The following is a 27,628-nucleotide window of genomic DNA, read 5'->3' on the forward strand; positions in this document are numbered from 1 at the left end:
TTTCCAAAAAACTTGCTTTATTTCCCACATGTTTTTCAGCTACTGACCCACTCACTGCACCATCATAGCATACAAACCAAAATACAATGGTATACTGGCTTAAGTTTCCAAGGTTGTTAGTTTCATACAAACACCCAAACTTGCATGACTACAATACAAAAAAAAAAAAAAAGTATAAAGTTCAAACAACTTTAAGAAGTGTTTTTAAATAGTTCCTGCAGGTGGAAGATAATTTAAAAAGGTGGGATGCACAAAACCAAGTGTTGAATATTTGAGGATAAGTTCTTCTGAAGTTTACGTCTTTCAAAAGGAAAAGAAGTAGGGAATATGGCTACACTTAGTGTTAAGAGCTACGAAAAAGGAATGCTTGTGACCTTAATGGATGAATAATCAAAATTTAACATTCTCAGATTGAAAGATGAGGCAGCCGATAGCTACGCTAAGTAGTTTGGTACAAACTACTTGAGTTGGGCTTTGAAGAGATGCTCCTGTTGATTCACAAGGAAGCCCAGTGAACTCAGCCAAAATATAATGCTTAGCTTTTGAAGTCCCCAGCTGCCAGGGTAGAAACGCTGCACTCTTCACAGAAACTTTCCAGGCCATAGAATGTCCACCTTGAACTGCCAGGAAAGTAGGTTTCTCTGGCTCTCTACCAAGCACTTCTTGGGAGAAATAAGATTTTCCTAGCTACAAGAAATGGCAGAATGAAATGGGACTAGCTTAAAGACGCCAGATTCTAAACTGGCTCTTGAGGAGTACCTAACTTTTTTTTTCCTGGACAACAAAGCTCATTTTGCTGTTACTGTCCTACTTCAAAAAAAGAAAAAAACAAGAGAATGGCCAAATATTGCCTTACCTAAATGCATTCGTTTCTGCTGAAGCCATCTCCCATCAGAAGCCATAGGATCTGACACAATGGAGTTTACCTACATGTAGGATAGCTCAGTGCTTTTGTATGCAGCAGCTGCTGGGTTGTTTAGTCTCAAAGGTCTGGCTGCCAGCACAATCCGGTTTCCTCGCATGGGAAGTCCGTGTCCATATTTCGGCTCCCGGCCACCTCAGCCTTTTCTTCGGAAAACAGAGAGTCATGGGATGCAGATAGGCTGGCGGGTGGAGGTATCGCTACTGCTTTGGGCTGCAGATAGGCTACTCCTTGGAATCTTGCCCACTTCCCTCAGGGACACCATCCTCGCTCACTTCCTTCTCTTCTTTGCTGCGCTTGTTCTTTTTGTGCTTGTGGCGCCGATGGCTTTCACCTTCTTCATTCTCATGCTGCTTACTGAGGTTGGAGGGGAATGAGAGAAAGCAGAGAATGAAATTAGCTGCTTATCAGGGGAATACAACAGGACCCTTAGGGTTCCTGGGACTTTTAAGCAGAACTCTAAACATGAATCTGTTGGACAGATTTTCTTCTGATACTGCCAATCCAATGGTTTCACATGATGCACACAAGAATACTGCAGTGCATGAAATGACAGCCAGAGCACAAACAAAAAATAGAGGCAGTTACTGGATAGAGAAAGCCAGCCAGAATGACATTTGGCATCGCCATGGGGAACAGCTTTAGGCTCAAATAGGCTTTCAGAGGAGAAGACTTCGTGATTTGGAAGGTAGCACCGAGAATGCCTTTCCAGATGCTCACTAATGTTCTCTCAGTACCTTGGGAAGATAAATTCTGGTCATCCCGAGGAGATTGGGATACTGACTGATCAGCAGATATTTTACATTTTTGCATGGAGTGGTAACCTTCCCTAGTAACTCAAGCCAGAGGACCTACCCTGGGAAAAGCTTACCGCCGTGATGATTTGTGTTTGCTGCCTTCCTCTTTGTCTCTATGCCTTCGCTCACGATGGCGATCTTCTCTCTCCCGACTGCGATCTCTACTCCTGCGGTAGTCCCGCTCAAAGTCATAACTGCGTTCCCGGCTGTAGTAACGATACCTCTCTTCATCGCTGAAAGAAGGCAATTAAGCATCATGAGAAAGAAGAGACATTAAGGAGAGAAGAATGTATTACTCAATGTCTGCGCTCCTGCCATAAGCAGATATGCTTGAACAGGTCATGAGATCTTACCTGTTAGGGTCTCACTGCACATGGGAACGTAAGAAAAACCCTGCTGGATCAGGCCAAAGGCCCATCTAGTCCAATATCCTGGTCACACAGTTGGGCAACCAGGACATTTGGGAAGGCTTCCACACACCCTTCCGTTGGTGTTCCCCAATACCTGGTGTTCTGGGGCAGGTCCCCTCTGGTCCTTAGATCTGTGAGATCACAGATACAAATCACATGCTTGTCTTAGATCTCACCAATGAAGCTGATGGTTTAGATTGTGAATTGCCCAGGGCCTTTTGTATGGGGCAATATAGAAGTGTACTAAATAAATAATAATATTTGACAAGCTATCAGCTACATGTTGAAATATTTTCAGTGTAGACACCCTAGAGCCAACTTCTTTTGATAAAAATGCATGTGTCTTTAAAGCTAGGCATTTTCTGCTGGAAGAATCTGGTTTTTATCATTGATGCTGTTTATTTAGCTGCTCTGGAACAATTTTCACAAGCAGACCAATGGTGGTCAGAGGGGTCAGAGCAGTGGCCCCTCTTTTTTTTCATCTCTGTGCGGAATGAGTTCTGTTCTGGGTCACAGTATCAAGACACTGTGTGCACACGTGCATTCAGAATGGGGCCTTCCTGATTCAACCTGGGCTGGCTCTAAAATGAACTGAGTGGACATCAGAAAACTTGTGAGCGCGCACGCCTTAGAGGGAACAGTGGGCCTGAGCCTCCATGTGGTAACCAGGGAAACATCACCTTGTCACTATGCACACGTGTTACCATTTTACTGCAGGGAAAACCTCATCACTGTGGGCAGCCTTCTCGGGTAGGCTTTGTGCTCAGATCAACATTTGAGCAGGATCTCAATTACTTTCTCCATACACTGTGTTTGAAAACAGAGCTGTACAAGAAGCATTCTGTAACTATACTAGTTCTTGTCCTTGTTGCCTCTGCCTCCCCACTTCTGCTACCGAGTATAGAACTCCTCTTAACTACAATTCAATCCAAGTATCAAATTTCTCTAAACATCTAAAAGAAGTGTTATTTTCTGTCTTTGCTGGCAAGTTTTTTTTCTCCATCCCACCCAAATTTTTCTTATACATACTCTACCTATCAATCAATCATGGAGAAAAAGAGTTGGGGAGAAATTGCATATTGATGATATACCAAAAACCTGATACAAAGCAGAGGGGTGTGGTTTACAATATATTTATTCACTAGCCTTTGAGCCAGGATTCTCTATGGTAACCAAAAATGCCAGCTATGTGCTGTGGAATGCTGTCTAAGCAAATCGCATTACTTCTGTCCCCTGTGGGATGCCAGCTCTGTGGTTGCCAGATGCATTCTGGGAAGCCTTATGCTCTCAGTAGGTTTGCCCTTGATGTACTTCCTGAGATTTTCCCCCAGCAAAATCCTTGCTGCCTTTTTAAAAGGTGCCTTTGCACGAAAATATTTAGTTCACTGTGTGCCAGCTTCAATAGCCGGGAGTTCGAGGGTAAGCCACCCCTTTTGGGGTAGGAGTGTGCATGGTTTTGGTCCGGCATGATAGACCAGACCGCTGGACCGGTCCGGCGGTCTGGGGACTGTGACTTTAAGCGGGGGGGTGATAGTACTCCCCCACCCCCGCCGCGCTTCCCCCTCTGGCGCTGTTCCTTTTAAAAATCTTCTTGGGGCGGCAGAGCTCCTCTCTGCCGCCCCTGCCCCCGTCGTCGTCTGAAAAGCTTTAACAGAGACGAGCGCTAGCGGCGTGCATGTGCCCCAAGAAGACTTTTAAAAGGAACAGCGCCGGAGGGGGGGGGGGAGAGTACTACCACCCCCCCGCTTAAAGTCACAGTCCCCCCCTGCCGGACCGGGGGGGGGGGACTCTGAGCCACGCACACTCCTATTTTGGGGTTTGTGTCCCTGACAAACAATTGAAAATTGCATTTAGAGAGAGAACACAATGCATTGGACAAAATAGGCTTATTTCCTGTGCCCTTGACTGGTACCAGGAAGGACAGGGCTATGGGGCAGCTCATTTACAGGCTCAGCCAGAGCATAAGAAACCATGTTCCAAGCAAATTCTTTGCTCATCATTAGATCAACAGTCCCCCACTTCCCCTTTTGATCCAGAAGAATCAGCAAGGTGGCCAGCATAAAATAAAAATAAAAATTAAAAATACAATAAAACTAGTTTGCTTCCATCCCCTCGAACACAGCAGTGCTGTAGGGCAGCATACCTCCCCACATCTCTAATTCTTGTTTGGGGGATGGTGGTAACAGTGGAGCTCTGTACACATGGTGACCAAACAGTCCTGTCCTGGTTTAGCTCTCCACTGCTATCACTCAGACTGCTTTAGCCTGCAGCTCTGAGTCTGTAGTCTTAACCTAGTACATGATTCTAAAGTCTGTTACTGCTCATTCCTGTCTCCATAGCATTAAAAGGCTCAGATCTGCTTCTTAAAATTCAGGCCAAGATCTGCATGTTGAGTTTTGCATGCTTCACTGGTATGATCCAGCGTGGCGTAGGGGTTAGAGTGCTGGACTAGGACTGGGGAGACCCGAGTTCAAATCCCCATTCAGCCATGATACTACCTGGGTGACTTTGGGCCAGTCACTTCTCTCTCAGCCTAACCTACTTTACAGGGTTGTTGTGAGAAGAAACTCAAGTATGTAGTACACCGCTCTGGGCTCCTTGGAGGAAGAGCGGGATATAAAATGTAAAAATAAAATAATAATAAAATGATCACGGAGATCACACAGCAGTTGCATAGCCACTGCCATTCTGACAACAGGCAACACCATCCCCTTACTTGTTGTATTCACTGGTGGTGGGTGTCCGGTCACGATCTCTTTCCCTTTCCCTCTCCCTCCTTGAACCGGAGTACTCCCAGTGACCACTGTCAGAAGCACTGGAGCCTTTGTCCACCGTAGTCACCCACGGCGTGTGAGACGTAGAAATGGGAGGGTAGCTGATGAAACCTGAGTCTGGAGAAGAGAGAGCGAGCCTTTCTTCACATGGAGCTGTACATCGGCATGCAGTTCAGGCACTTACCTGACTGGTGCTGCCCACTGGCATGATGCCACAATCATGCATGAGCCCCCTACACACTGGAATTCACAACTTTCTGTGCAATAATTGGTCTTATTTGTACAATTCTTTCCCGTCATATACCTGTTGTCTGAACAAATCTAGCAATTTCTTTTGATTAGAGGTTCCGAGACACTCTGCTTGCAAGCTGTGGACTATGGTGGGTAGCAGCCACTGTGGCTGCTGTCAGAGGCATCTCTCAGTTCCAGAAGTTGACTAGTGCTTCCTTAGAATAGCTAGCAAGCTATACACAGACTGAAAACTGATTGGATATATTGGCTTCTGAGGCTGCCTACCTCATCTGATGTCGGTTTTCACAGGGATGAGGAAGATTCCAAAAATCCAGCCTTCAATTTTACTTTTTAAAAACATTTGCATTCCATCTCTCCACAGTGCAAAGTAGCTTCCAGCCAACTGAATCATAAAACAACTTAAAATGAGTATCCAATGATCATTGCTAAAAACAGTACACTGTATAGCGTCAAGAGTGCTATAGACCCAGAAACAACCATTCAGCAGTCACAGGCCTTTGGGAAGAGGTAATGTTTACCTCTTCTTAGAACCACAACTACTATTCAGCTCTAGAACCTTTTACGGACCGCTGAACCGGTTCGGAGATCCAGCGGTTCGGGGGGTTACCTTTTTAAGGAGCAGGAGGGTGTTCCAACACCCACCCCCCACCCCTGCCACACACTGGCCTCTTCTGGTCTGACGCTGACCAGGGCAGCAAGCAGGTACGCTGCTGCCCCACGCAACGATTTTAGGCACAGCGCCGGAGGTGGGGGTGGGTGGGTTAGAGCACCCTCCCTGCTCCTTTAAAGTAACCCCCACCACCACCACCGAACCATCCGCCCGCTGGACCTTGCACATCCCTACTTCTTGCTCAAGGTCCTTGCCCCACATGGAGCAACATAAACAGCAGCTGCACTCATATGGCGAGAGACCACCTCAAAGGTATGTGGGCCCCAAGTTGAGAAGGGCTTTAAATGTAAAATAAATACCTCAAATTGGACCAGAAAGCTAATTGGGAGTCAGTGCAGTTGCTACAAAACAGTTTGAAGTTCGCATTAAGGATAGCATCGTGTAAAGCTCATTAGAGCAGTCAACCCTAGTGGTTAGGAATACAGTAATTTATTCTGCTTCTGGGAAGGGATATAGCTTACATTAATAACAAGCACTCCAAGCCACTGCTGACACTTTTATCCAGGAGCAGTCTGAGGCTTCTAGCCTGATCAGAGGAGAAGAATACCTTGCCTACCATAGCAAGGACTACCTTCTTTGGACTTTTGGGATTACACTCCTATATTTTCTCCATCTTGCCTGGATTCAGTTTTAAACTCAGCCACTCACCCACAACCAATCAGCAATGGTTTAGAACAAAAACATTGCTTCTGGAATGCGTAGTTAATGAAATATAGAGTTGACTGTCATCGGCGTATGACATGCAACTCCAAATTTCAGATCTCTTTCACTGGCTTCATATAGCTGTTAAAACAGTACTGGTGACAGAAGAGTCTTGTGGTGCTATAATTATTTTATTATTTATTTTATCAAATTTGTATACCACCCCAAACTTTCATCTCTGGGCGGTTGTTCCAAATCTAAGATGAAGTCCACCCACCCTCCCCAGTTATTTCATGTTAAATATGGGTGTGTGGGTGTGTGTCTTGGATTCACCTCTTTCTTATTGGTAAATACAGGTATAACCTGTATCTAACCTTTTGGAGAGGAGAGCTGGTCTTGTGGTAGCAAGCATGACTTGTCCCCTGAGCTAAGCAGGGTCTGCCCTGGTTGCATATGAAAGGGAGACTAGAAGCGTGAGCACTGTAAGATATTCCCCTCAGGGGATGGAGCCTCTCTGGGAAGAGAAGAAGGTTCCAAGTTCCCTCCCTGGCAGCATCTCCAAGATAGGGCTGAGAGAGATTCCTGCCTGCAGCCTTGGAGAAGCTCCCAGTTTGTGTTGACAATACTGAGCTAGATTGACCAATGGTGTGACTCAGTATATGGCAGCTTCCTATGTTCCTAAGGCAGCGTCTTACATTCAGAGAGCCTTCTATTTGAGAGAATACAGTACAGCACATCAAAGCCCAGGGGGCTCAGCTAGCCACTGATGACAAGCTGTTGTGCTCAGATTTTTTTTTTTAAAGAGCCACTCAAAAGCCAGACCCAAAATCCCTATTTGCTATTCAACCTGGGTTATCAAAATGGTGTCATTCATTGTGTCAGAGGCCATGGAGAGGTGCAGGAGTGATGAGTTGATTCTCTCTCTTTACCTCTGGACACACATCATCCGCCAGAACTCACCAAGGCCATTCCATTCCCATAACCCATTTGAAAGCCTGATTTAAATGGACTGAAGAAGGGTGCATGGTCTAGATATGCCAGCGTGGTGTAGGGGTTAGAGTGCTGGACTAGGACTGGGGAGACCTGAGTTCAGATCCCCATTCAGCCAAATACTTGCTGGGTGACTCTGGGCCAGTCACTTCTCTCTCAGCCTAATCTACTTTCACAGGGTTGTTGTGTGGAGAAACCTAAGTATGTAGCACACCGCCCTGGGCTCCTTGGAGGAACAGTGGGATATAAAATGTAAAAAATTAAAATTTTTTTTGACTGCAATTGCTTTGCCATCGCTCATCCAATTCTCTTCTCCAAAGGGAAGATCTGAAATGTGCCCTCAAGTTGGCAAAAACATCCCTATTCAAAAGAGATAAACAACCTGATCTGATTTAAAACAACCAACCTGGATGGCTTTACGAGGGGTTTGGATCACCTCAGGGAGGAGAGGTCTATCAGTGACTACTAGTCAGAGGGCTATAGGCCACCTCCAGACTCTGAAGGCAGGATGCCTCTGAGTACCAGTTGCGGGGGAGCAACAGCAGGAGAGAGGGCAGGCCCCTTTCAACTCCTGCCTGTGGCTTCCAGTGGCATCTGGTGGGCCACTGTGTGAAACAGGATGCTGGACTAGAAGGGCTTGGGCCTGATCCAGTAGGGCAGTTCTTATGAGGTTTCTTCAGAAACTGAAGTGGGCAGATACCTCCATGAATAAAGGAGGAATGCTTCCCTCCTGGAGTAATGCATTTACTATTTCACACACTGGCTTTTCAAGGCCACTCATCAGCCTTTAACCGTGGTTCTAAATGACACACCTTTGCAACCCCCAGAGCCCCGTCACCAACCTCAAGGCTGAAGCCAACAAGCAGTCACTTCCGACATCCCTAGGTGACAGCGAGCAGATCAGATCTGAGTAATGCAATGCTCCCAACATCTTTGCTCAGCCGAGTCCCAATTTCACACTCCAGAGTAGCCCATCCCTCAATTATCATCATTTTGTTAATACCTGACATTAAGCCAAGCATTGACAACCCACCATTAGCAATGCAACCATACTCTAGCAGACAGAACCTAATTTAGTCTTGTCAGGAGAAGTGGGTGAGAGAACGCCAATGGAATATCCTAATTTTTCAAAAGATACAAAATTTTATTCTGGACATGCAAATCAAACAGGGGAGGAAAACCAAGCTGGAGTTAAGTAATGCAAAAACCACGTTTTGCGGGGGAGTGTAAAGTTAGGTTCGGGAAGCCGGTCGGTATCTAGAATCCCGACTGGCAAGGTCAAGGACTGACAACGTAGCTCCCTGCCCATCTTCTCCAGCTAAAAGGGGCTCTATTTAAATTTAACCATGCAGTAACTTACACAGTGTCTTTGTGTTAATCACAGAATAGCCCTCATACAGTATCTTCCACCCTGCCACAAGCCTGCTCCTGGCCTCCGCTTGATAAACTCAAGGACTGCATTTGGAAGATGAAACCAGATTTTGCTTCATCTGACTCTGCAGAGCATCCTCTCCATTAAACTACCATATGGGCTCTGCAGGGAGATGCAACCCAGCAAAAACTACTGCCACTTCTGAGTGTCCTGCTTAGCTTTGCATTGCAAGCAACACGCTTGCTGCCTGGAAACTGGATGCAAGGGGCTGCCGGCAAGTTATTCAGATGTGTGTGGAGAGAAATATTTAAATGTCTGAGCCGCAGAAATGGAGCCGTGCTTAGGCCATCCACTTGCTGCTTACAGGGATGGTTTCAAGCCAAAATGAAGAGGGAAGGATGCTTCTTTATATTCCTGACAAGGGCCAGGAAACAGCACCCTCACTCAAGGCTTTCTTCAGGAAAGAGAGAAGTAGCAGTGGTTGAGAAGGTTGTGAGTATGTGCAGGAGACTTTGGGGATAAGTTAAGGAAGGAGAGAGCATTGCTAAGGTTGGGTGTGGATGCAGAGAGAGATGTTCAGAGCGATTACAAAGTTCATGACAAATGCAGCTTTAGGAGCTGGATGAGGGAGTAAGTGCATCCCCTCAGCCAAATCCTGTAATGAAGAACCGCCTGTGGCCAGGATAAAAAGAGCAGTAGAAATCTCAAGCATTACTGGCCTGAGAAAAACAGAGAGCTCCTCGGTACAAAAGAAAGCAGTTCGGGGTCAACCTCCGGCTTTCTATGCTTGCCAATTTGCAAAGACTAACTGTTAGCAGCTGGCCATTCCCAAGAGCAGACGGACTTGTGACCGTCACAGCATGGTCCAAGTCTGGGCAGCAGGAAGTGACCTGGCAAATCTCACCACAGGCAGGACAAGAGGATAATCCATCCGGTACAGCACCAGCACTTCAGAGGGGCTCACCTGTGGAGTTGTAGCCAAACGGAAGTGGCTGCCTGTTGTTGTAGCTGGCAGGCTGGCTTTGAGGAGAGAGGAAAAGCACACAGGAAGAAGAGGCAGTTAGTGCCGGTCAACAATCCAGAAACAAACACGTCCTCCCCATCTTCAGGCAGAGTTGTCCCATGGACGAGGGCAGGAACTGCAGCATCGGCAAGGGGAACCTGGCCTCTTACCGGCTAGTAGGGGCTGTATAACACCTCCTCACTGGTGGAGAAGGGCCCCTGCCGCCAGGTGGATTATCCCACTCGGATTGGATGGTATGGAGAAAGAATTGGAGCAGGCATGGTCGTCTCGGGGCTGGGCCAGAAGGAGAACCTCCTGGTCACCCTCAGAAGAACTGGGGGTGAGGTAATCATCCTCTCCAGTCGGAGGGTCCTTTGGGCCTTGCAGAGGAGCCCCGGCAAATCTGATTGAGAGAACAGGGGCTGAGAAGTGGATGGAGAAGAGCCTGGCTTGTCCTGGGAATGCCCTGTCCTCCCTATCTGAAACGGATGCCTCAGAGTCATCCCCTTTATCTGAAACGATCTGAATATATCGGGCAAAGGCGGGGCCCTGGGTGTAGGGCACCCATGAGGAGAGGGTGTTGGCGGTTCAACTGGAATCCTGGGCAGTGGATTGCCATCCAAGGGGTTGGGGAAGCCACATTGAGCCATGGGAGGAATGGTTGGAATGCTGCCTGTCATTAGAGCTCCCCCTAGGGGAGGGATTCTCAGCCAGCACGTCAGGAATTGGCTTTTCACACCTTGAGCAGGATTGGCAAGAAACTGAGCCTAAAGCTCTTTTCAGATCCACTACGAATTTTCTAAGCCAGGCCTGGACATGACCGGGCATTTCCCCCTCCCCAGGAGAGAGACTGCCATCATTATCGGGGCGCTTGGGGTCCTTGTTACCCCACTGCCCCCAAACTGTGCACTAAGTTCTCACCACTCCCTAGGGGGCCCAGCTTCGCACCCTAGGCCCCCTGAAATGTCTCCAGTGTTGTGGACCAGCTCAGTGGGGTTCTCCGCAATGGGCATGGCAGGGTTGGAGCCTGCACCCACAGAGGAGGTGCAGGCTCGGGAAGCTGATGGGGAAGATCTAGTCTTCCTTGGCTTCGAGGGCTGCATTTCGGAAGCAGCAGCCATGGCCGCACACCGGACCTCCTGGCAGGCAGAGGCAGCAGAGTCTTCTGAGAGAGAGCAGGAGGTGCCAGCGGCTATGGCGAAGGAGCCCCAATGCACTGCAGCTAACGGACTAGTGGCACCCCAGCAAATAACTGGGCTGCCTGGCTGTGTTCCGTCTCCCCTTCCCAGTAACTCCAAGCCCAATAGTCAGGGTGAGAAGACGAGAACAGAGCAATCAGCAGCACCAGAGAACAACAGAGGCACCTGCTTTGGAGCAAGACAGAACGGAAGCCTGGAGGTCGAAAGGGCTGCCCTCCCACACAACCTCCGAAAGCCTTTTCAGGACTGGCCCTGCCTCGGAGCAGACGCGAGGGGCAACCCAGCCTTGGATACACTTCTGACAATGGAGGGAGAAGGATATGCCCACGGAAAGCACTTCCTTTCCATGCCCAGAGCAGATTCCAGGAGCCCCTCCCAAATCCTGTGGCCACAAGGACCACTTTTCAGGGGGACCACACTGGACCCTTGTGATACTCGCTGCTGATGGCTGAACCAATGAGCTCTTTTCTTAGCACTCGCTCAGTTAAACCCGTTCCATTTTCCGTTCTCACCCATCAAGCGCAGGAATGAGGAGGGCTGGTGGTGGAGCCAGAGGCGGAGGGAAGAGACCTGCGAAACAAAAGGAACAAGGACTCAGAAATACTCAAAATTTAAAACAGTATTACAAATACTGAATTATTAAAAGCAAATTGAAGTATGCACGTACCTGGAATGGGGCCTGGTGGTGGCAGACCTATTGAAATCAACAGAAGACTAGTGAGGATGCAAGAAGAAGGAAATGCACGAAGCCTCTGTGTCAGCAGGATAGCCAATCTAGCTTGGCACCCTGCGATGGTTAGTAGGAGCGGCTGTTCCACTTAAGTGGAGGAGGAAGAGCCGCCTGCTTTTTAGCTGCCTTATAATACCAAGTCAATCCATTGGTCCTGAAAGCCCACTATGATCTCTTCTAGGAATGTGCACAGACCGGTTCGGAGGCCATTCTAAAGGCCTCCAGACCGGTCCGGTCACTGGGTGGTTTTGGTTCGGGTGGGGAGTTTGGGGGCTTCCATTAAGGGCGGGGGGGGGGCTTTACTTACCCCTCCCGCGCTTTCCACACACTGCCGCCGTAATTATTGAAGAAATTGCTCCTCCGATGGCTGTTCCTATTTTTAAAAATGGCTGCCCCCTTGAAGCCCTGGCCCCCTGCTGCTGCCTTGAAGCCCCCTCCCACCCCCTTAAATCTCGCCCCGGGCCCTTAAATCATGCCCCGATAACATTAAGAGGCGGGCGGCGGGGAGATGTCCTCCCGCCCCCTTCCCTGCTAGGCTGCAAAAGACTTTAGGAAGGCTTCTGCGCGTGCCGCCCGCCTCTTAATGTTATCGGGGCATGATTTAAGGGCCCGGGGCGAGATTTAAGGGGGTGGGAGGGGGCTTCAAGGCAGCAGCAGGGGGCCAGGGCTTCAAGGGGGCAGCCATTTTTAAAAATAGGAACAGCCATCGGAGGAGCAATTTCTTCAATAATTACGGCGGCAGTGTGTGGAAAGCGCGGGAGGGGTAAGTAAAGCCCCCACCTGCCCTTAATGGAACCCCCCACCCCAGTGCCGGACCGCAGCTCCGCGGTTCCGTGCACACCCCTAATCTCTTCAGCAGCTCTCCGGTGTTTTAGGCAGAGGTCTTTCCAAGCCCTGCTTCTTGCGACCTTTTCATTAATTGGAAAGGGTGGGGACTGAACCCAGAAAGCACCGTTCCTTCACTGAGCTACGTTCCCTCCCCTTTTCTGCGTAAACTGAGGAAGGAGACCTTATCAGTGATGCTTGCCCTTCTGAACTCCTGGAGCCTGCAAGCTTAGACATATATTTGAATCAAGGCCTCCCTGGTTTTAATCCACCACTTCTCGAATATGAATATTTATATACTGCTTTTCAACAAAAGTTCCCAAAGCGGTTTACACATATAAAGATACATAAATGAAATAAAAGATGGCTCCCTGTCCCCAAAGGGCTCACAATCTAAAAAAGAAGCACAAGATAGCCAATAGCCACTGGAGAGATGCTGTGCTGGGGGTGGATAGGGCCAGTTGCTCTCTTCCGCTTAATAAAGAGAACCATCACTTTATAAAGGTGCCTCTTTGCTCAGTCAGCAGGGGCAAAGATTGGCATACTCTAACCAGTACACCACATGAGCGTTGATGAATGCATGTCGGGCGGATGTGGTCTCACCACCCAGCCCAAGCCACCATTTTACTGCATATCTGCTGGCATGCCCGTGTGCATCCACATGTCCAGTTGTACACATATATGCAATTTCCCCCCTTTGCAGTAGTACTGATCACAGGGAGTGGTGTCCTTGTGCCTACCACCATGTGTGCATAAGCACACTGCCGACATGTGGCAGAACAGGCAGAGCCTATCATCTTTCTGTATATCTGAAGAGGGCTTATAGCAGCTCCCTATATCTCAAATGGAATTAAGATAGGGACATACTAAGCTGCCATATACCGAGTCAGACCCTTGGTCCATCTCACATCAGTATTGTCTACACAGACTGGCAGCGGCTTCTCCAAGGTGGCAGGCAGGAGCCTCTCTCAGCCCTATCTTGGAGATGCTGCCAGGGAGGGAACTTGGAACCTTCTGCTCTTCCCAGAGCAGCTCCATTATCCCCTGAGGGGAATATCTTGCAATGCTCACACTTCTAGTCTCCCATTCATACACAACCAGGGTGGACCCTGCTTAGCTCAGGGGACAAGTCATGCTTGCTACCACAAGACCAGCAATCCTCCCATGCTGCTACCATGAGCGTCCACAGGACCTTTTCCAGGGTGTGTGTGTCGGTGGGCAGGGGAGCTCCCACTGGTGGCCCCTGAGCCCCTACTCTATGGTAAGTGGGTGCATGTGCTAGTGCGTACCCCCTAACCACACCCCCTGCATCAACATCAGATGCAGGAAGAGAGGGAGCCCTGTCCCTGTCCCCATCCTCAGCAGTCAGTGCTGCTGAGAAAGAAGCCCCCAGCCAACATGGAACAAAGCACTGATTGCCGAGGATGAGGAGAGGCATGCCTGGATCAGGGTGGGGGTGGGGAGCAAGGGGGGCAACTGCCCATGACAACTACTGATCAAGACGACCCTGCTGACATGTGATGATAAGTCTGTACTGCTGCCAAGCACCTACCTGGAGGGTGTAGAGGTGGTGGGACGGAAGTAACTGGAGGAGGAGGAGGAGGAGGAGGATGGAGGAAATGGGGCAGAGGCGGGCCACCTAGTGGGGGTGGCGGACCTGCTGGTGGGACAAACGGCTGTGGCTGCGATGGCTGTTGAGGCTGTTGCAGGGGCTGTGACTTGCTCCCATGGTCCCCAAGAACCTTCGAAACAAAAGGGTTTGGCTTAACACACACACACACACACACACACACACACACACACACACACACACACACACACCCTTCCCATTAAAGGTGGTCAAACACTCCCCCATGCCAGGGCTTGAACAAAGCACACATGCTCTATACAAGGCTGAAGGCATGCTGACAAGAATATGGCCCAGTATTCACCCCGAAGTCAATCGGAAGCCAAAGGCACCGCCATGAAATCTGGGCCATGCAGGTTTTACCTGAATGGGATTTTCTTCCGTGGCATGCTTATCCCGACGTCTTCCTTCTACCCTCCGAATCGTGCCTGCCTGTCCACCGATCACATCTATGGTCCCACCCAGCTTCCTGGTAGAAAGGGAAGTAAAGAAATATTTGTTCAGGTTCAACACCAACCTGAGGAATGACATCCTCGCCCAACGCGACTCGCAAATCACACTCATGTTCATGTCACTCTCCCTTTATAGGAACATAGGAAGCTGCCCTCTACCGAGTCAGCCCATTGGTCCATCTAGCTCAGGATTGTCTACACTGGGGGTCCCAACTGGTAGTACTCCAGAAGTTGCTGAACTACAACTTCCATAATCCTCAGCCACAATAAATTGCAGCTGGGGGTGGTGGGAATCGTCGTTCAGCAAAATCTGGAGGATCACAGGTTGGGAACCCTTCATCTGCACCAACTGGCAATGGCTTTCCAAGGTTTTAGGAAGGAGTTTCTCCCAGCCCTACCTGGAGATGCCAGGGAGTGAACCTGGGACCTTCTGCACACCAGAAAATGCTCTTCCACTGAGCAACAGCTCCATCACCCAAAGGGGAATACACTGCTCCCATGTAGTCCAAATGCAAACCAGGGCAGGCCCTACTTAGTAAAGAGGACAATTCATGCTTGCTACCACAAGACCAGCTCTCCTCACCCAGCTGTGGAGGGAGGTTGGGGGTGCATGTGTTATGGTGCACTATCAGCTAAGCCATATTGCACTGAAATCCGATGTATGTTTTTCAACTCCCAGCCATAAGATCTGCCAAAAGGGTTTCAAAGTTCTCTGAAGCAGACTGGGGTGCTCAGAGAAGGGAGGGCCAAACCTTCCAACAAAGCACCATGTAGTCTTTGCTTTCTGCCTAGCCTCCTTATTGAGGTCTAGGCCAACCTTCTGGAGTGGAGTGGAAATAAATGGTGTGCAGCCCCAAGAGAGTGGGAAGAGGGAGGCAGAGTGGCAACTATTTCCAGAACAGCAGCAGTGGAGCATTTAAGAAGAGCACCGGGAGGCTGGAGAAACAGGAGGACAGAAACGAACGGAGGGAAAATTGGGTTGCTGCAAACCTTCTGGGTAGTAAAGGAAACGAGTGAGAAATGTATCCGAGGATAAACCAGAACGAGACAGATGCATGCAAGAACAGCTTGGAACCGACTCGGCAGAACGTTTCATTAATAGAAATGTGTACCTGTTAGGGGGAGGCCCAGCTTTTATCCGCCCACCTACCAGGGCCACAAAATCTGTTTTAAAATCCATTTTGATGATATTGTTCTCCGGTTCCTTCTCTGCATTCCCTGTTCTACCTTGTTGAACCTAAGGGAACACAAAGAGACAGGGGTGTGGGGGCGGGGGGGGAGTGTATAATAGTAATGCAGGAGCTCAGCCTCAGAAGAGCCCACCCAATGGCCCCCAGCATGAGTCAGCGACTCAGGCATTGCCAGGTGGGAAGGAGAAAGAAATTCTGTCTGAAAGGCTGCAGACAGTCAGAGGAGAGAATACTAGATAATTCCCCAATGTCTGACTCAGTAGACGTTTGCTCCCTCCGTGCCCGCAGAAGAACTGACACTTCAGGTGAAACATTTCAAATGTGGCGCCTGACCTGCTCGGTGGTAAATTCAAAATCTTTTAGGTTTGACACTGTGGTCTACTCTGATCGGCAGCAGCTCTCAACAGTTGCAAAGAGATTTTCCAACCTTTAACTGGAGATGCTGCCAGGGCTTGAACTTGAGACCTTCTGCATGCAAAGCAAAATGCTCTCCTACCTGTGGCCCTCTTTCTCATCACACACAGACGGAAGCACATTGGCCAGTCTAGCTGGTATTATCTACTCTGGTGGGCAGCAGCTTGTCAAGGTTTCAGGTTCTAGTTCTGGAACCCAAGATCCCTGGAAACTTAACCAGGAGCCATCACCATGCAAAACAGGGGCTCTGTGTCTCTGTGGTTTTTGCCCCTCTCCAAATACTGCATGGTTCAAAACCCATGCCCTACAGAACAAGCCCACACACTTGTCAGTCATTCGAGATTAGAAACCAAGTCCTTTGGAACTGTCTGGGCCCCCCTCTCACCGTGATCTTGTTTTCTGTACTGACAGGGGTTGAGGGTTCCAAGCCAAGCTGAAGGCGCCGCTGTTTTTCGCAATAGGCTTTCCACGTTTCTTCATTGAATCCATAGTTGAAATAATCAGAGAGGTCAGCACCTGGGGAGAAAGTGAAAAACATTAAGGAGAAAGGGCTTTGAGGAGTACAGCCTCATGCTGAATCTACACGTGGGGCGGAATCAGGTGCAGGAATGTTCTGAGGAGGGAGAACAGGATGTGCCATTTCTCTCTGCATTGGAAGCAAACTTTTCAATACTCCCCAAGGGGAAAAAAGACTCCTTGCAAGCAGAAGACTGGCACAGCAAGAAGCTGCCGATCTGCTAATTTTCTGCTTGTGGTGTCTTTTCTTTTTTAAATAGAGGGGAAATTCAAGCCTGGTAGTCTCCCATTTGCAATCCACTCAGCTATGTCATTCTCCTGCATACTTAGATCCTCTTTCATCTCTGGAGGGTTCATACAGAATTTGAAGCATCTTCAAGAAAGTTAGGTCCAAACGGATCCCCAACACAGCTTACAGTTTTAAAAAATCAAATTTCTAAGGCATAGGACCCCTTCATTCTAAGGGGTCCTATGCCTTAGAAATTTATTTATTTTTTAAACGGAGGATGCGACCAGCCCTCCGTTCCCCTGGCAAGCTGCTTTAGTTGGTTAAATATTGCCACTGCATCGCTTCCTGACTTTTGATTTGGCGAACAGTTTCATGATCAAGGCAGCTGTAAGGCAAGGATTGTGAAAGAGTGAAACAAATGTCACATAGCAGCCACTGTTTTTAAAGGCACTGAGCACACAAGAACCTTCAGAGTTACACACTGTCTCCCATGGCCAGCTTCACATATTCTGATTATAGCCCTTCCCTGGCCTTCCAATCTCAGTGTTATGTTTGCTTGAATTCCTGGTGTCTTTTCTTGCTTTCTTAGTCTGGTTGCACAGAAGGTAAACTCAGGATGACATTCAGCTGATTTCAAGGCTCTTTTTAAAAAAATATTTCACCCTTCCACCAAGGATGACCAACATGAATCTTCCCACCCATTTTATCCTTACAACAACTTCTCTTCCTCCCCTCCTTCTATGAGTAGCTGCAGTGGAATGATGAGTGTTTGAGCACTTTCAAACATGGATCCCCTGATGACGCCGGACTACAACTCCCATCATCCTCAGCCACAACGGCCATCCCCCTTTTGCTAAACTAAGTCGTCCGAAGTGCTTTAGCCTTTTGGTTCCTTCTGGGGAAGCTACTCCAGCCTCCTGATGTCTTCCATGGATTGAACCCATGAAGTTCATGGGTTCATGAAGACTGAAGCAGACTTCAGACCATGAAGTCTAAAGCAGACTTCCCAGAGAAATCTAAGATACTCTTTATGGGGCAACCCCCAAATGTTCTCTGCAAACAACCCATGACAATGTGAATTTCTGCAGGGAGTTATTCACAACATCCTTTCCAAAGGCGATTCTATCGGTACCGAAAGCTTAATTGTTCCTAGCATATCAAAGGATGAATGAGGACATCTATGGACCACCACCTGTCCCGCCCACCCCCATCCCACTCCCTCCCAACATTAGGACCAGTGATGAAATGCAAAGAAAAGAGAAAACTACTGATAATATTTACCACAAGAAACTTTCAGACCCCACCTGGTTTCCTCCACGGTTTGTCTTCAAACGATTCTAAATCCACTTCGATTACAGGCAATCCGTTTATATTCCCCACAGCATCTAAATCAATACCTTTAGGCTGCAATTTGGCTTCGAAGAAAGAGAAACAGCTTGTTAGTATGGAGATGTTGCCTCTGATCTATTCATTTGGGGAGTAAACAGATCAGCTTGAAAACTCTCCATCAATTTAGCTTCAGTTGTGTGACTTCTGTCCATCCAGCCACATCCAAGCAAAATTACATTTTCCGTTTTATCTTCTTTAGAACAGTAATGCATTTGGACTACCCTGACTTGAAGGCAGAGGTGGCAAGACGAGAGCATGTCGGACACGAAGTTCAGTGCCTTAAACTCTCCGTTGTCCTAAGCTTTTTTCATTTTAAAAAGAATGTCAAAGGCAGCAGCCGAGGGAAAGCAGAGACTAAAGCTTCCATTTTTGTTTTGTTAAGTTTAAATTTGGAGCGTGTCTTTCTGGTCATCCAGATCTCTATAAATCCCCCAATAGGTGGATCCTAGCATGCCCAACCAAGGGATTGGGCATGCCCAGTGGGATTTCTAAACTTTGAACAGAAGACCTGCCACCTCACCACACACAATGCCATAGTAACCTCTGCTTCAAAATCCATATGTCATGTGGCACATCCCACAGTCTTTTGGACCCTGACCAATAAATGCAAGACATAAGCAGCACTATGGAACGATGCATCAGGAATGATAATCGATTCCATCATTTTGAGTTCTGCTTCGGCAGAGATAGCTGGTACAGCAGAACTGGTTGGAATCCAGCAGAGGCAGTTTCCAGAAGCATTCCGTAAAGGGAAGGGGCATAGCTCACAGCTGACCACCAGCTCTATGTGGAGAAGGTCCCAGGTTCAACCCCTGGCTTCTCCAAGTAGAGCTGGGAATGATCCCTTCGGTCTGAAACCCTGGAGAGTCACTGCCCATCCATGAAGACAGCACACAGCTAGAGGGACCGGCTTCGCATGTTCATCCCTATTCAGAACCATAACTTCTGAGTAGCTATACAGATGGTCTCTTGATCGAATGGTTGGCAGAAGTAGAAACAGATACTGAGAATAAGTACATTACAGCAAAACTGATACCTGATGCAGATGCGCAGTAGCCTCGACCTGTTTTTAGATTCAGATTCATAGGAGTCCCCCTGAAGAAAGAAAAGGGGTTAAAAAAAACACACAACCCACTGACATCAGACTGTCAGAATACACATCTGCTGCATCCCACCTGTGTTCTGGTTTCAACGAGTGTCAGGAACTGGGGCAGGTTGAAATATGAGGAAAGAGGGTGCACATGGTTCGATCAACTCAAAATTCCCACACAGTACCAGAAGCCTGATCTTCCTACTCCCTAACGTTGGCTGAAGAGCCATAGCTCATTGGTGGGGTATACCCTCTCCACGCAGAAGGTCTTAGGTTTAAACCCCGGCATCTGCAGTTAGAAGAGTGTCAAATAGAAGAAGTTGGGGAAAGAGCTCTAAACAAGAGAAGAGTCAGAGTAAACAATACTGTGCATAATGGACAAATATGAGGCAGTTTCCCATGTTTCTATGAGCTATATGCTCCCCGGCCCCAAATCTGGGAACACTCCCTGAGCCTGTGATAGTCCAAGCTGATAATGAGCAAGAATAGTCCCATTTCAGGAAGGCGGTGGGTGCATCACACTATCTCCACTAAGACTCGCCCATTTCATTACCCACTTCTCGGTAAGGAGCAAAAATTAAACTAGCATAACAGTTAATACAGCCCTGAATTCCTTCGAATTTCCCTGCCTTAAGACCTTTTTATTTAAGGCAGGCATTTACTTTGGCTAGCTGATAGTTCGCTATTTTTTGGATTGTTTATCTGCTGTCTCTGGGCTTTCCAGTTGTTGGTTTTGCACCTTTTCTTGCTGATGACCGACTTATAAATTCATTTTTAACTGAATTATTTTTGTCAGCTGCCTTGAGCACTTGTGTAAGGCAGTACACAAAGTGGGACAGTTCACATGAGCGACGTTCGAGTAGGAGAAGCCTCCAACTGTTTGCCGATTGTGCGTCAGTTACAAACAAGGTTGGGAGCTGAGGAGGAGGAAGAGGAAGAGAAGAAAAGAAAGAAGGACGACCAGCAGCAAAGTAGATGGACTAGATGACGACAGCCATGAATGCACCACTGAGAGACCTTAAAGGCCAAGTTGAAGACCGATCATCCTGGAGAGAATCTATCTATGTAGTCGCTAAGAGTCAACACCAACTTGACGGCACTTGATCAATCCATCCATCCATCCAGTAGTAGCCGCCACTGCCAAAACAAGAACCTGCCCAGCTCTCAGATTAGGGTAGGAGCCTCATGGTGTGAACTGCCCTGGTATATTGTAAATAAATCCCCTAAGCCCATCCCCAAGCTGCAGCGTGCCTCATGCTTCGAAATGAAGCTGCTATGGAAGCTTCAGAAGTCACACCACTTCCCAAGAACGACTAAGGTGCCTCACAACCCAGCTTGCACTTTGCAATGTTAGTTAATTAACCCACCCTTCGCAAGCCAAGTGTGTCATCTGCTACTGAGCTATGGTAATGGCGCCTGCACTTTTCTTACAAGGCACCTTTTATCAATGTTAGATTGCAAACTCCTCTGGTTAGGTACCTGTCCTCTTTTACTCTAGAAAGTGCCAGGTATGCTGATGGGATACCACCACTACCCAGAAAGCCATAATTTTAGATCACCATCCTAGCCTGCCCTCTTGAAAATAAATGTAACTTGCACGCAAAAATACGATAAATAAAAACAAAACCTTTAATTTTTTTTCAGCTGAATGTCATTTTACTGAATTTGGGAACCCACCTTGATTCCATGTTGTGGAGATGGGGAATCAGAAAAGAAATAAATCCCAAAAATCCAGAAGCAAAAGCAAAAGCACGTAATGATGATACACACATACATACATGTAAGATGGGGCTCCTGTTTTGATGTTGCCAATCGTGACTCTGATATCGTCGTCATCGCTGTCACTATCACTGTCTTCCTCATCATCTTCACCGCTCGGAAGGGTCTGGTGCAGAGAGACAAGGGACACTGTAAGAACCCAGGTCTTAAAAGCACAAGAGGAAGACTCCTGCCAAAACCACCCCTGTTAACTGAAACAATGACATTAAATCCTAAGACCACTGAAACATGCTATTGTTTAAACTGTCATTTACAGCAAACAATGTTGCGCAAATCTAAATGCGTGAATTATATCCAAGACACTGAACTCATCTTCTTGTCTTTCACCCTGCAATCCTTGGGACTGTCAGTTACGGCGTTTGTTTAAAATGAAATTAAACAAAACACGTATACACACAGCAACATGAAAAGGCAAATATTAATTGTATTTCAGGGCCCACCCTCCTCCCTACCGATAAGAATGGCAAGGAGTTCTTGCAAGCTCCAACTATACAACTTACTTGCTGCAGCAGCTCTTGGTCTTCGCTGTTGATGATCCTGTTCTCCTGGGGAACATCTTGCAAAAGATGAGATTCTATATGCCTGAAAAATGTAAACACAAGACAAAACCCATGTAGGCTTGTGTCCAAAAAAACACATCCTGGTTGCAACTATTTAAGAATTTCCTCAAAGCAACAGAATGCCCATTGGGGTGGTTGTGTCACAGACAGCAGCCTGGTCATTGTAGGGAAACTGTTGGGACTCTACAGATATCCAGCTAGGCTCTGTACGTGCTTTCACGGATGCATGTCAGTCAGGTGGAGGTTGCCACCACAACACCACTGCTCCCCTCCAACGCACATTCATTATACCCAGCTGAACCTCTGAAAGGCACTGAATTCTGAGACCCGACTAAATTATGCAAACTGGTCAGATTTGAATCTTTTCTCTCATTTTGTATCATTTCACTAGTCATGGAGTATTTTATTTAACACATTTGTAGACCATCCCAAACTTTTGTCTCTGGACGGTTTGCAACAACATAAAGCAAAACAAAAATGAAAACCTTAAAGCAGTTAAAAGGCCTGGGTGAAAAATTGAGTCTTTAGGGACTTTTAAAAAGTTGTCAGAGATGGGGAGGCTCTTGTTTCAACAGGGAGCAACACGGCCTGACCCTGAGCAGCCACCATACAAGCTGTTGGCAACTGCAGAAGAACCTCTCTGGATGATCTCAATGGGCGGTGGGGCTTATGGCGAAGAAGACGTTCTCTTAAAAACCCAGGGGGGCCTATGCTGTTTAGGGCTTTATAGGTTATAACCAGCACCTTGTATTTTGCACGGAAACCTATTGGCAGCCAGTGTAGTTCTTTTAGTATAGCAATAGCAATAGCAATTACATTTCTATACCGCTCTATAGCCGGAGCTCTCTAAGCGGTTTACAATGATTTAGCATATTGCCCCCAACATTCTGGGTACTCATTTTACCGACCTCGGAAGGATGGAAGGCTGAGTCAACCTTGAGCCCCTGGTCAGGATCGAACTTGTAACCTTCTGGTTACAGGGCGGCAGTTTTACCACTGCGCCACCAGGGGCTTTTACCACTGCGCCACCAGGAGTAATATGTTCTCTCCTAGATGACCCAGGGACCACCCTGGCTGATGCATTCTGTACCAACAGCAGTTTCTGGACTATGAACAAAGGCAGCCCCATACAGACCACATTGCAGTAATCCAGCCTAAAGGTTACCAGCATATGTACTACCATTCTGAGGTCATTCATCTCAAGAAACAGACACCGCTGGCATATCAGCCAAAGCTGATAAAAAGCACCTCTGGCCACCAGCTCAACCTGGGACACCAGGGAGCGGTTTGGATCCAGAAGCAGTCCCAGACTGCATACCAGTCCCAGACTGCATACCTGTTCCTTCTGGGGAAGTGCGATCCCATCCAGAACCAGCAGATCAAAATTGTCCCGACCCCACACAATAAGTACTTCTGTCTTATTTTGATTCAGTCTCTGTTTATTATCCCTCATCCAGCCCATCTCTGTCCCCAGGCAGGCATTTAGGGAGGTTAGGCCTTCTCCTGATTACTCTTGACACGGAGAAAAAGACTCGGGTGCCATCAGCATATGAATAACACCCTGCACCAAATCTCCTGATGATCTCTCCGGTGGTTTCATGGAGATGTTAAAAAGCATTGGAGAGAGTATGGAACCCTGGGGGATGCAATATAGAGTGGTGTTCCTTTTTAAAGGAAAGCCGGGTTTCTCCAGAAGTTGAATTCTGCATTGAATACATTCTGCATTTCTTTTCTGCACCCTTGCAGAATCATGGCAAACATACAACAGCCCTGCTCACTGGTCACCCCAGGAATAAAGGCCACTGTGTTTATGGAGCGAGTTCCCTCCTCACTGGGCACAATTCCTTTCCTTGCAGGGTTAAGCAAAAGCCACTAGACTTGGCAAGAAGGGAAGAAGATAAACAACAGTTGCTTTTGCCAGTTCCTTTGGGAAAATCTGAACCCGTATATTTTAGGAGTTGGAACAATCACAGCCTATACAACAATTGCATCCCGCAAATACTATTGATTCTGAATAAGTTTTAAGGTTTACCCAGGAATAGGTCCATCTTCTTGCTTACCATTGTCATCTGAAAATATAGCAAGAAAAATAAATATATAACGATGTGAGAGGCAGAAAGAGAGACCTCGACACTTTAAAAAAGAGCATACCAGAATATCTGGACACATTCCTACCTATAGAATGCACTATAACCGTATATGTTTCCCCCTCTCTGCAGAATTCAGTACATGGTATTGCCAACATGGCATACCAATGAGATGCCCACCAAATTGGCATGGGTGGAGGTGTACAGAAACACGGCCGTGAGGAGGAGGTATGGCCGAGTGGGCGGGAAGTACCAGGATTGGGTTCCCTTCCTTGTTCATTGTTGGATTTACTTCTTCTGTGGCCCTCACGGCCTCCTCCAAGGCACACAACTTCATTCCTTTTGCCTTGGTCTCTGCCTTTGCCAAGTTCCTTCGGGCCACTGTAGCATCCCTTTCCCTGCCTCATGAGATCCTATTCTAGACCTCCAGCTGGTCCTGCCCTAGCTCTCCATTGCCCTCACCTTCTGTCTCTGCCTCCTCCCCATCTTCCCTTCAGGCCTGCTCAGAGTGAGGGGCTTGGAAACATGCCAATAGGTGAGGCTCGACAAAGGGGACTGGTCTACTGGTTGCTGCTGTCCTCACAAAGACAATCAAACCTGCACACCCATAAGAGCAGCCTTGGGGCCACCTTACTACACACTGTGTTCCCAACAGCAAGCAGCCACATGCCTGTGGGAAGCCCACAAGCAGACCACAAAAACCACAAGCACTCCCTCACCGTTTCTCCACCCGTGCTCAGGACTTCGAGACACTTTGAACATGGAGATTCCATTTAGTTCCATGCCACTGGGAGGCCATTTCTCCTCCTCTAGTTCCATTTTTAAGCCACGGAAGAAAGTGGCCTCTCCCACCTCTTGTGGCAGCAAATCCCCTACGCTAATGATGCATCGAAGGGAGTCACTTCTTTTGCTTGCCCTAAATCTACTGCCAACTGATGTCATTTCCCAGAGTGCCTTGTGTTCTAGTACCCATAAGGCCGCTAAGAGGCTCCTCAAGCATCGTGAACGTGGTGTTGGGTATCAGGATGAGCGTATCTTGCAGTGAGTCATTCCTGTCCAAAGACTCTGCCAGGGCAGGCACCTCTGCCTCATCCTCATCACACTCCTGGACAGGAGGAGCTTCTGTCCCCAAGTAGCTCTCGGAAATCACTCCTGGCGGGAGGCAGCTCTGGCCTGGCTTAGAGCCAGTCACCTTCACCTCCCAACACGCTGCACAAGGCCTGCCGTCCCTGTACTGCCTGCAGGCCCTCTGTGCTTGAAGGCACACACCTTGACGGCGCCCTATCGACACCGCAGAAGGATCCTTCCTTCTCTCTCCACCTGCGCAGGCCTCCTGCCCTGTCCGACACCTCTGCTCTTTCTCCCTCGCTGCCCCTTAGGCCTGGAGCCGCTGCCTAGAATACTGACACGCTGCCACCTCTCTTGCAGCCTTCAGATCCCACTTCCAAACCCACAGTTTTGGTGAGGTTTTTGCCAAAAAGCCCCAGTTCTCGTTTCCTACTGTTATTAAGTTAATGGAAGGAGATGCACGTCCTTCCCAGGTTACGTTCACTTCCAGCCTCCTGCTCCGTCTCTTGCCTACCCAACGTCAAGTTGCAGGCTATAAACTCCTCAGGGCAGGGGCCCATGGACTTGTTTGTATAGCAGCAGGCACAGTGGCACTGGCATGCATCTACCTGCTACCTCCTCCGGTGCAGGGCAGAAAGGCTGTCAAGTGGACCTCTTGGGGCAGGGACCCATCTCCTGCTCTGTGCAGCATCAAGCACACCAAGAGGATTCTCTCTCTCTCAGCTTTCTATCAGTTGCCTCTCCCTGTGTTGAGTCCTAAACCGGCAGTTCCTTGGAGCAGGGACCCTACTTGCTTGTCCCTAAAGCATCCTGCCCCTGGAGAGCACTATCCATCGGTTGCGTCGTCCTGTGCGGAACCCTCGACTGCAACCTCCTTGGGGGCAGAGACTCCTCTTCCTGCTCCTCCTTCTGTCAAGCCCAGCACCAACTTAAGAGGAAAAAAGACAGACATGCACGCCCAAGGAACAGAGCTCTCGCTATAAACGAATGATCGTCTGCCTTCCCTCCGAGCAGACAGCAAGGAGACAGAGGTATCTCCCCATTCCGGGGTAAAACCGGAGGAAGAAAGGGAGAGGGGCTCAGTCCTCCAGGAGGTGAGCGCTGGAAGCAAGCCTGGCGGGAGGGGAGGGGAGGGGAGGGGAGGGGAGATCCTGCAGCGCCCCCGCCCCAGCTTCTCAGGCAGGAGCTCTCGCTCTCCACCCCCACCCGTGGTGGCCCAGGGCGCCGAGCTTCTTCCCCGCGGCGTTCCTGCCCGCCCGGCCGGCCAGCCTCCCCTCCCGCCTGCCTCCCTCACCGCGCTCCCAACAAGCCCAGCGGGGCGAGCGCGCAGGCAGCAGGAGGCGAAGGCGGCTCATCCCGGCGGCGGTGGCTGGGCTCGGCGGCTGCCCTAGATCTGCGGCCAAAGGGGGCGGGGTGGGAGGGGCGCCGCGCGGCTAATTGAAGGCGGCGGCGGGGAAGTTTGCAAAAGGGCCGCAGCCGAGCGGAGGCCGCGGCGTTGGCGGCAGCAGCCGCACCTACCCCCGTAGAGCCACTGCTCCTCGTCGTCCTCGTCGTCGTCGTCGTCCTCCTCCTCGTCGTCCTCGTCCTGCGCCGCCTCCAGCAGCGGCACGGCGGGCTCCAGCTCCGTGGCCATGGCGGGGGCTGCTGCAGGCGAGCAGGGCAGCGGAGGGGCGCCGCCGCCGCCGCCGCCCCAGAGGCCTCTGCAAGCGCAGGCTGCGGGCGAGCCCGGCGCTCACAGCCGCAGCATCCTCCTCCGGCTCCGCGCGCGGGGCGACCGCCGCAGCCTCCGCCCCGCGCCGAGAAGGCGCCCCCCGGCTAAGGCACCGCCGCCATCGCGGCCCTTCCTGGGGCTGCTTCCTTCCCCCTCCCGGAGGAGGCGAGCCGCGAGAGCAACGTGGTGGCGGCGGCGGCGCTGCGGCGGCAGGCGCGGCCAGGTCCTAGCGCCCCGCGAGCCGGGCGCCGCGCGCACGACAGAGCCCCGCCAGCAGCGGCGCCCCGCGAGTCACCCAGGACCCGGCGGCGGCGGCTTCCCAGGGACTAGCGGCTTGGCGACGGCGGCGCTTCTGCAGCAAGGAGGCGGCTGTGGGGCGGAGGTTCCTCGGCTTCATCTCTGGGTGACTTGATTCCGGCCAGGGCATGCTCGGAAGCAAGCAGGGCTGCCCAACTTCTGCCCTCCGCAGCGGGCGTAGCTAGGGGAGAACGGGGCCGTGTTTGCGAGGGAGGGGGCCCCGGTTCTTTGAACCCATCCTCTGAATTACAGCGACACCCCGGCTCCCCTACAGCTGTTGGGCCGCAATTCGCATGGCAGGGGGTGATGGGAGATGTAGTACCACAACACCTGTTGGGCCGAAGTTGTGCAGCCGTCTCAGGAACACTTAGAAGTTCACACTGCACTCTTCAAGTGTGCAGTTTTTTACACCGTTTCAGCTAAAGCGGAAGAGTGGTAGCACCAAGTGGATTCCTATCAGAACGAAGTGGGACTCGAACTCGTAGCTTAGACGCGTAATCACTAGGTTGCGGCAGCAACGTAGCCAACTGCACTGATTTCCTGGGAGTTTCTCTCTACTCTGTTTGGGATTGCCACCAGGAGGGTGTTGCGGCCACTGATGTAGTCGATGTGCAGCACAATGCTATAGAAACA

General features: G+C 49.4%; 1 protein-coding gene across 2 annotated transcripts; it reads right to left on the reverse strand.

Annotated features, from left to right (window-relative positions):
- Window positions 1-26,891, reverse strand: LOC128335673 (pre-mRNA 3'-end-processing factor FIP1-like). Of its 2 annotated transcripts, none has more exons than XM_053274308.1 (16): window positions 26,506-26,891; window positions 23,865-23,901; window positions 21,773-21,854; window positions 21,272-21,378; window positions 19,440-19,498; window positions 18,319-18,429; window positions 16,655-16,785; window positions 15,778-15,902; window positions 14,577-14,682; window positions 14,139-14,328; window positions 11,699-11,725; window positions 11,544-11,601; window positions 9,794-9,849; window positions 4,846-5,020; window positions 1,794-1,952; window positions 1-1,279 (listed from the first exon to the last, which is right to left on the reverse strand). In XM_053274308.1, the coding sequence occupies exons 1-16, from the start codon at window positions 26,618-26,620 to the stop codon at window positions 1,147-1,149; spliced, it is 1,671 nt and encodes a 556-aa protein (XP_053130283.1). In that variant the 5' UTR covers window positions 26,621-26,891; the 3' UTR covers window positions 1-1,146. The 2 variants fall into 2 exon arrangements, with proteins under 2 accessions (XP_053130283.1, XP_053130284.1); XM_053274309.1 differs by lacking the exon at window positions 26,506-26,891 and adding an exon at window positions 26,282-26,365.
- Window positions 26,892-27,628: the final 737 nt, after the last annotated feature.

This window comes from Hemicordylus capensis, chromosome 11 (genome assembly GCF_027244095.1).
Source record: "Hemicordylus capensis ecotype Gifberg chromosome 11, rHemCap1.1.pri, whole genome shotgun sequence".
Taxonomy (NCBI): domain Eukaryota; kingdom Metazoa; phylum Chordata; class Lepidosauria; order Squamata; family Cordylidae; genus Hemicordylus; species Hemicordylus capensis.

Coding starts and splice junctions, on each gene's coding strand:
- LOC128335673 (XM_053274308.1), bottom strand. CDS start 26,620: ATGGCCACGGAGCTGGAGCCCGCCGTGCCGCTGCTGGAGGCGGCGCAG. Junction 15,903..16,654: donor GTACAGAAAACAAGATCACG/GTGAGAGGGGGG, acceptor GTGTTCCCTTAG/GTTCAACAAGGTAGAACAGG. Junction 11,726..14,138: donor ACCACCTCTACACCCTCCAG/GTAGGTGCTTGG, acceptor TGATTTCAATAG/GTCTGCCACCACCAGGCCCC.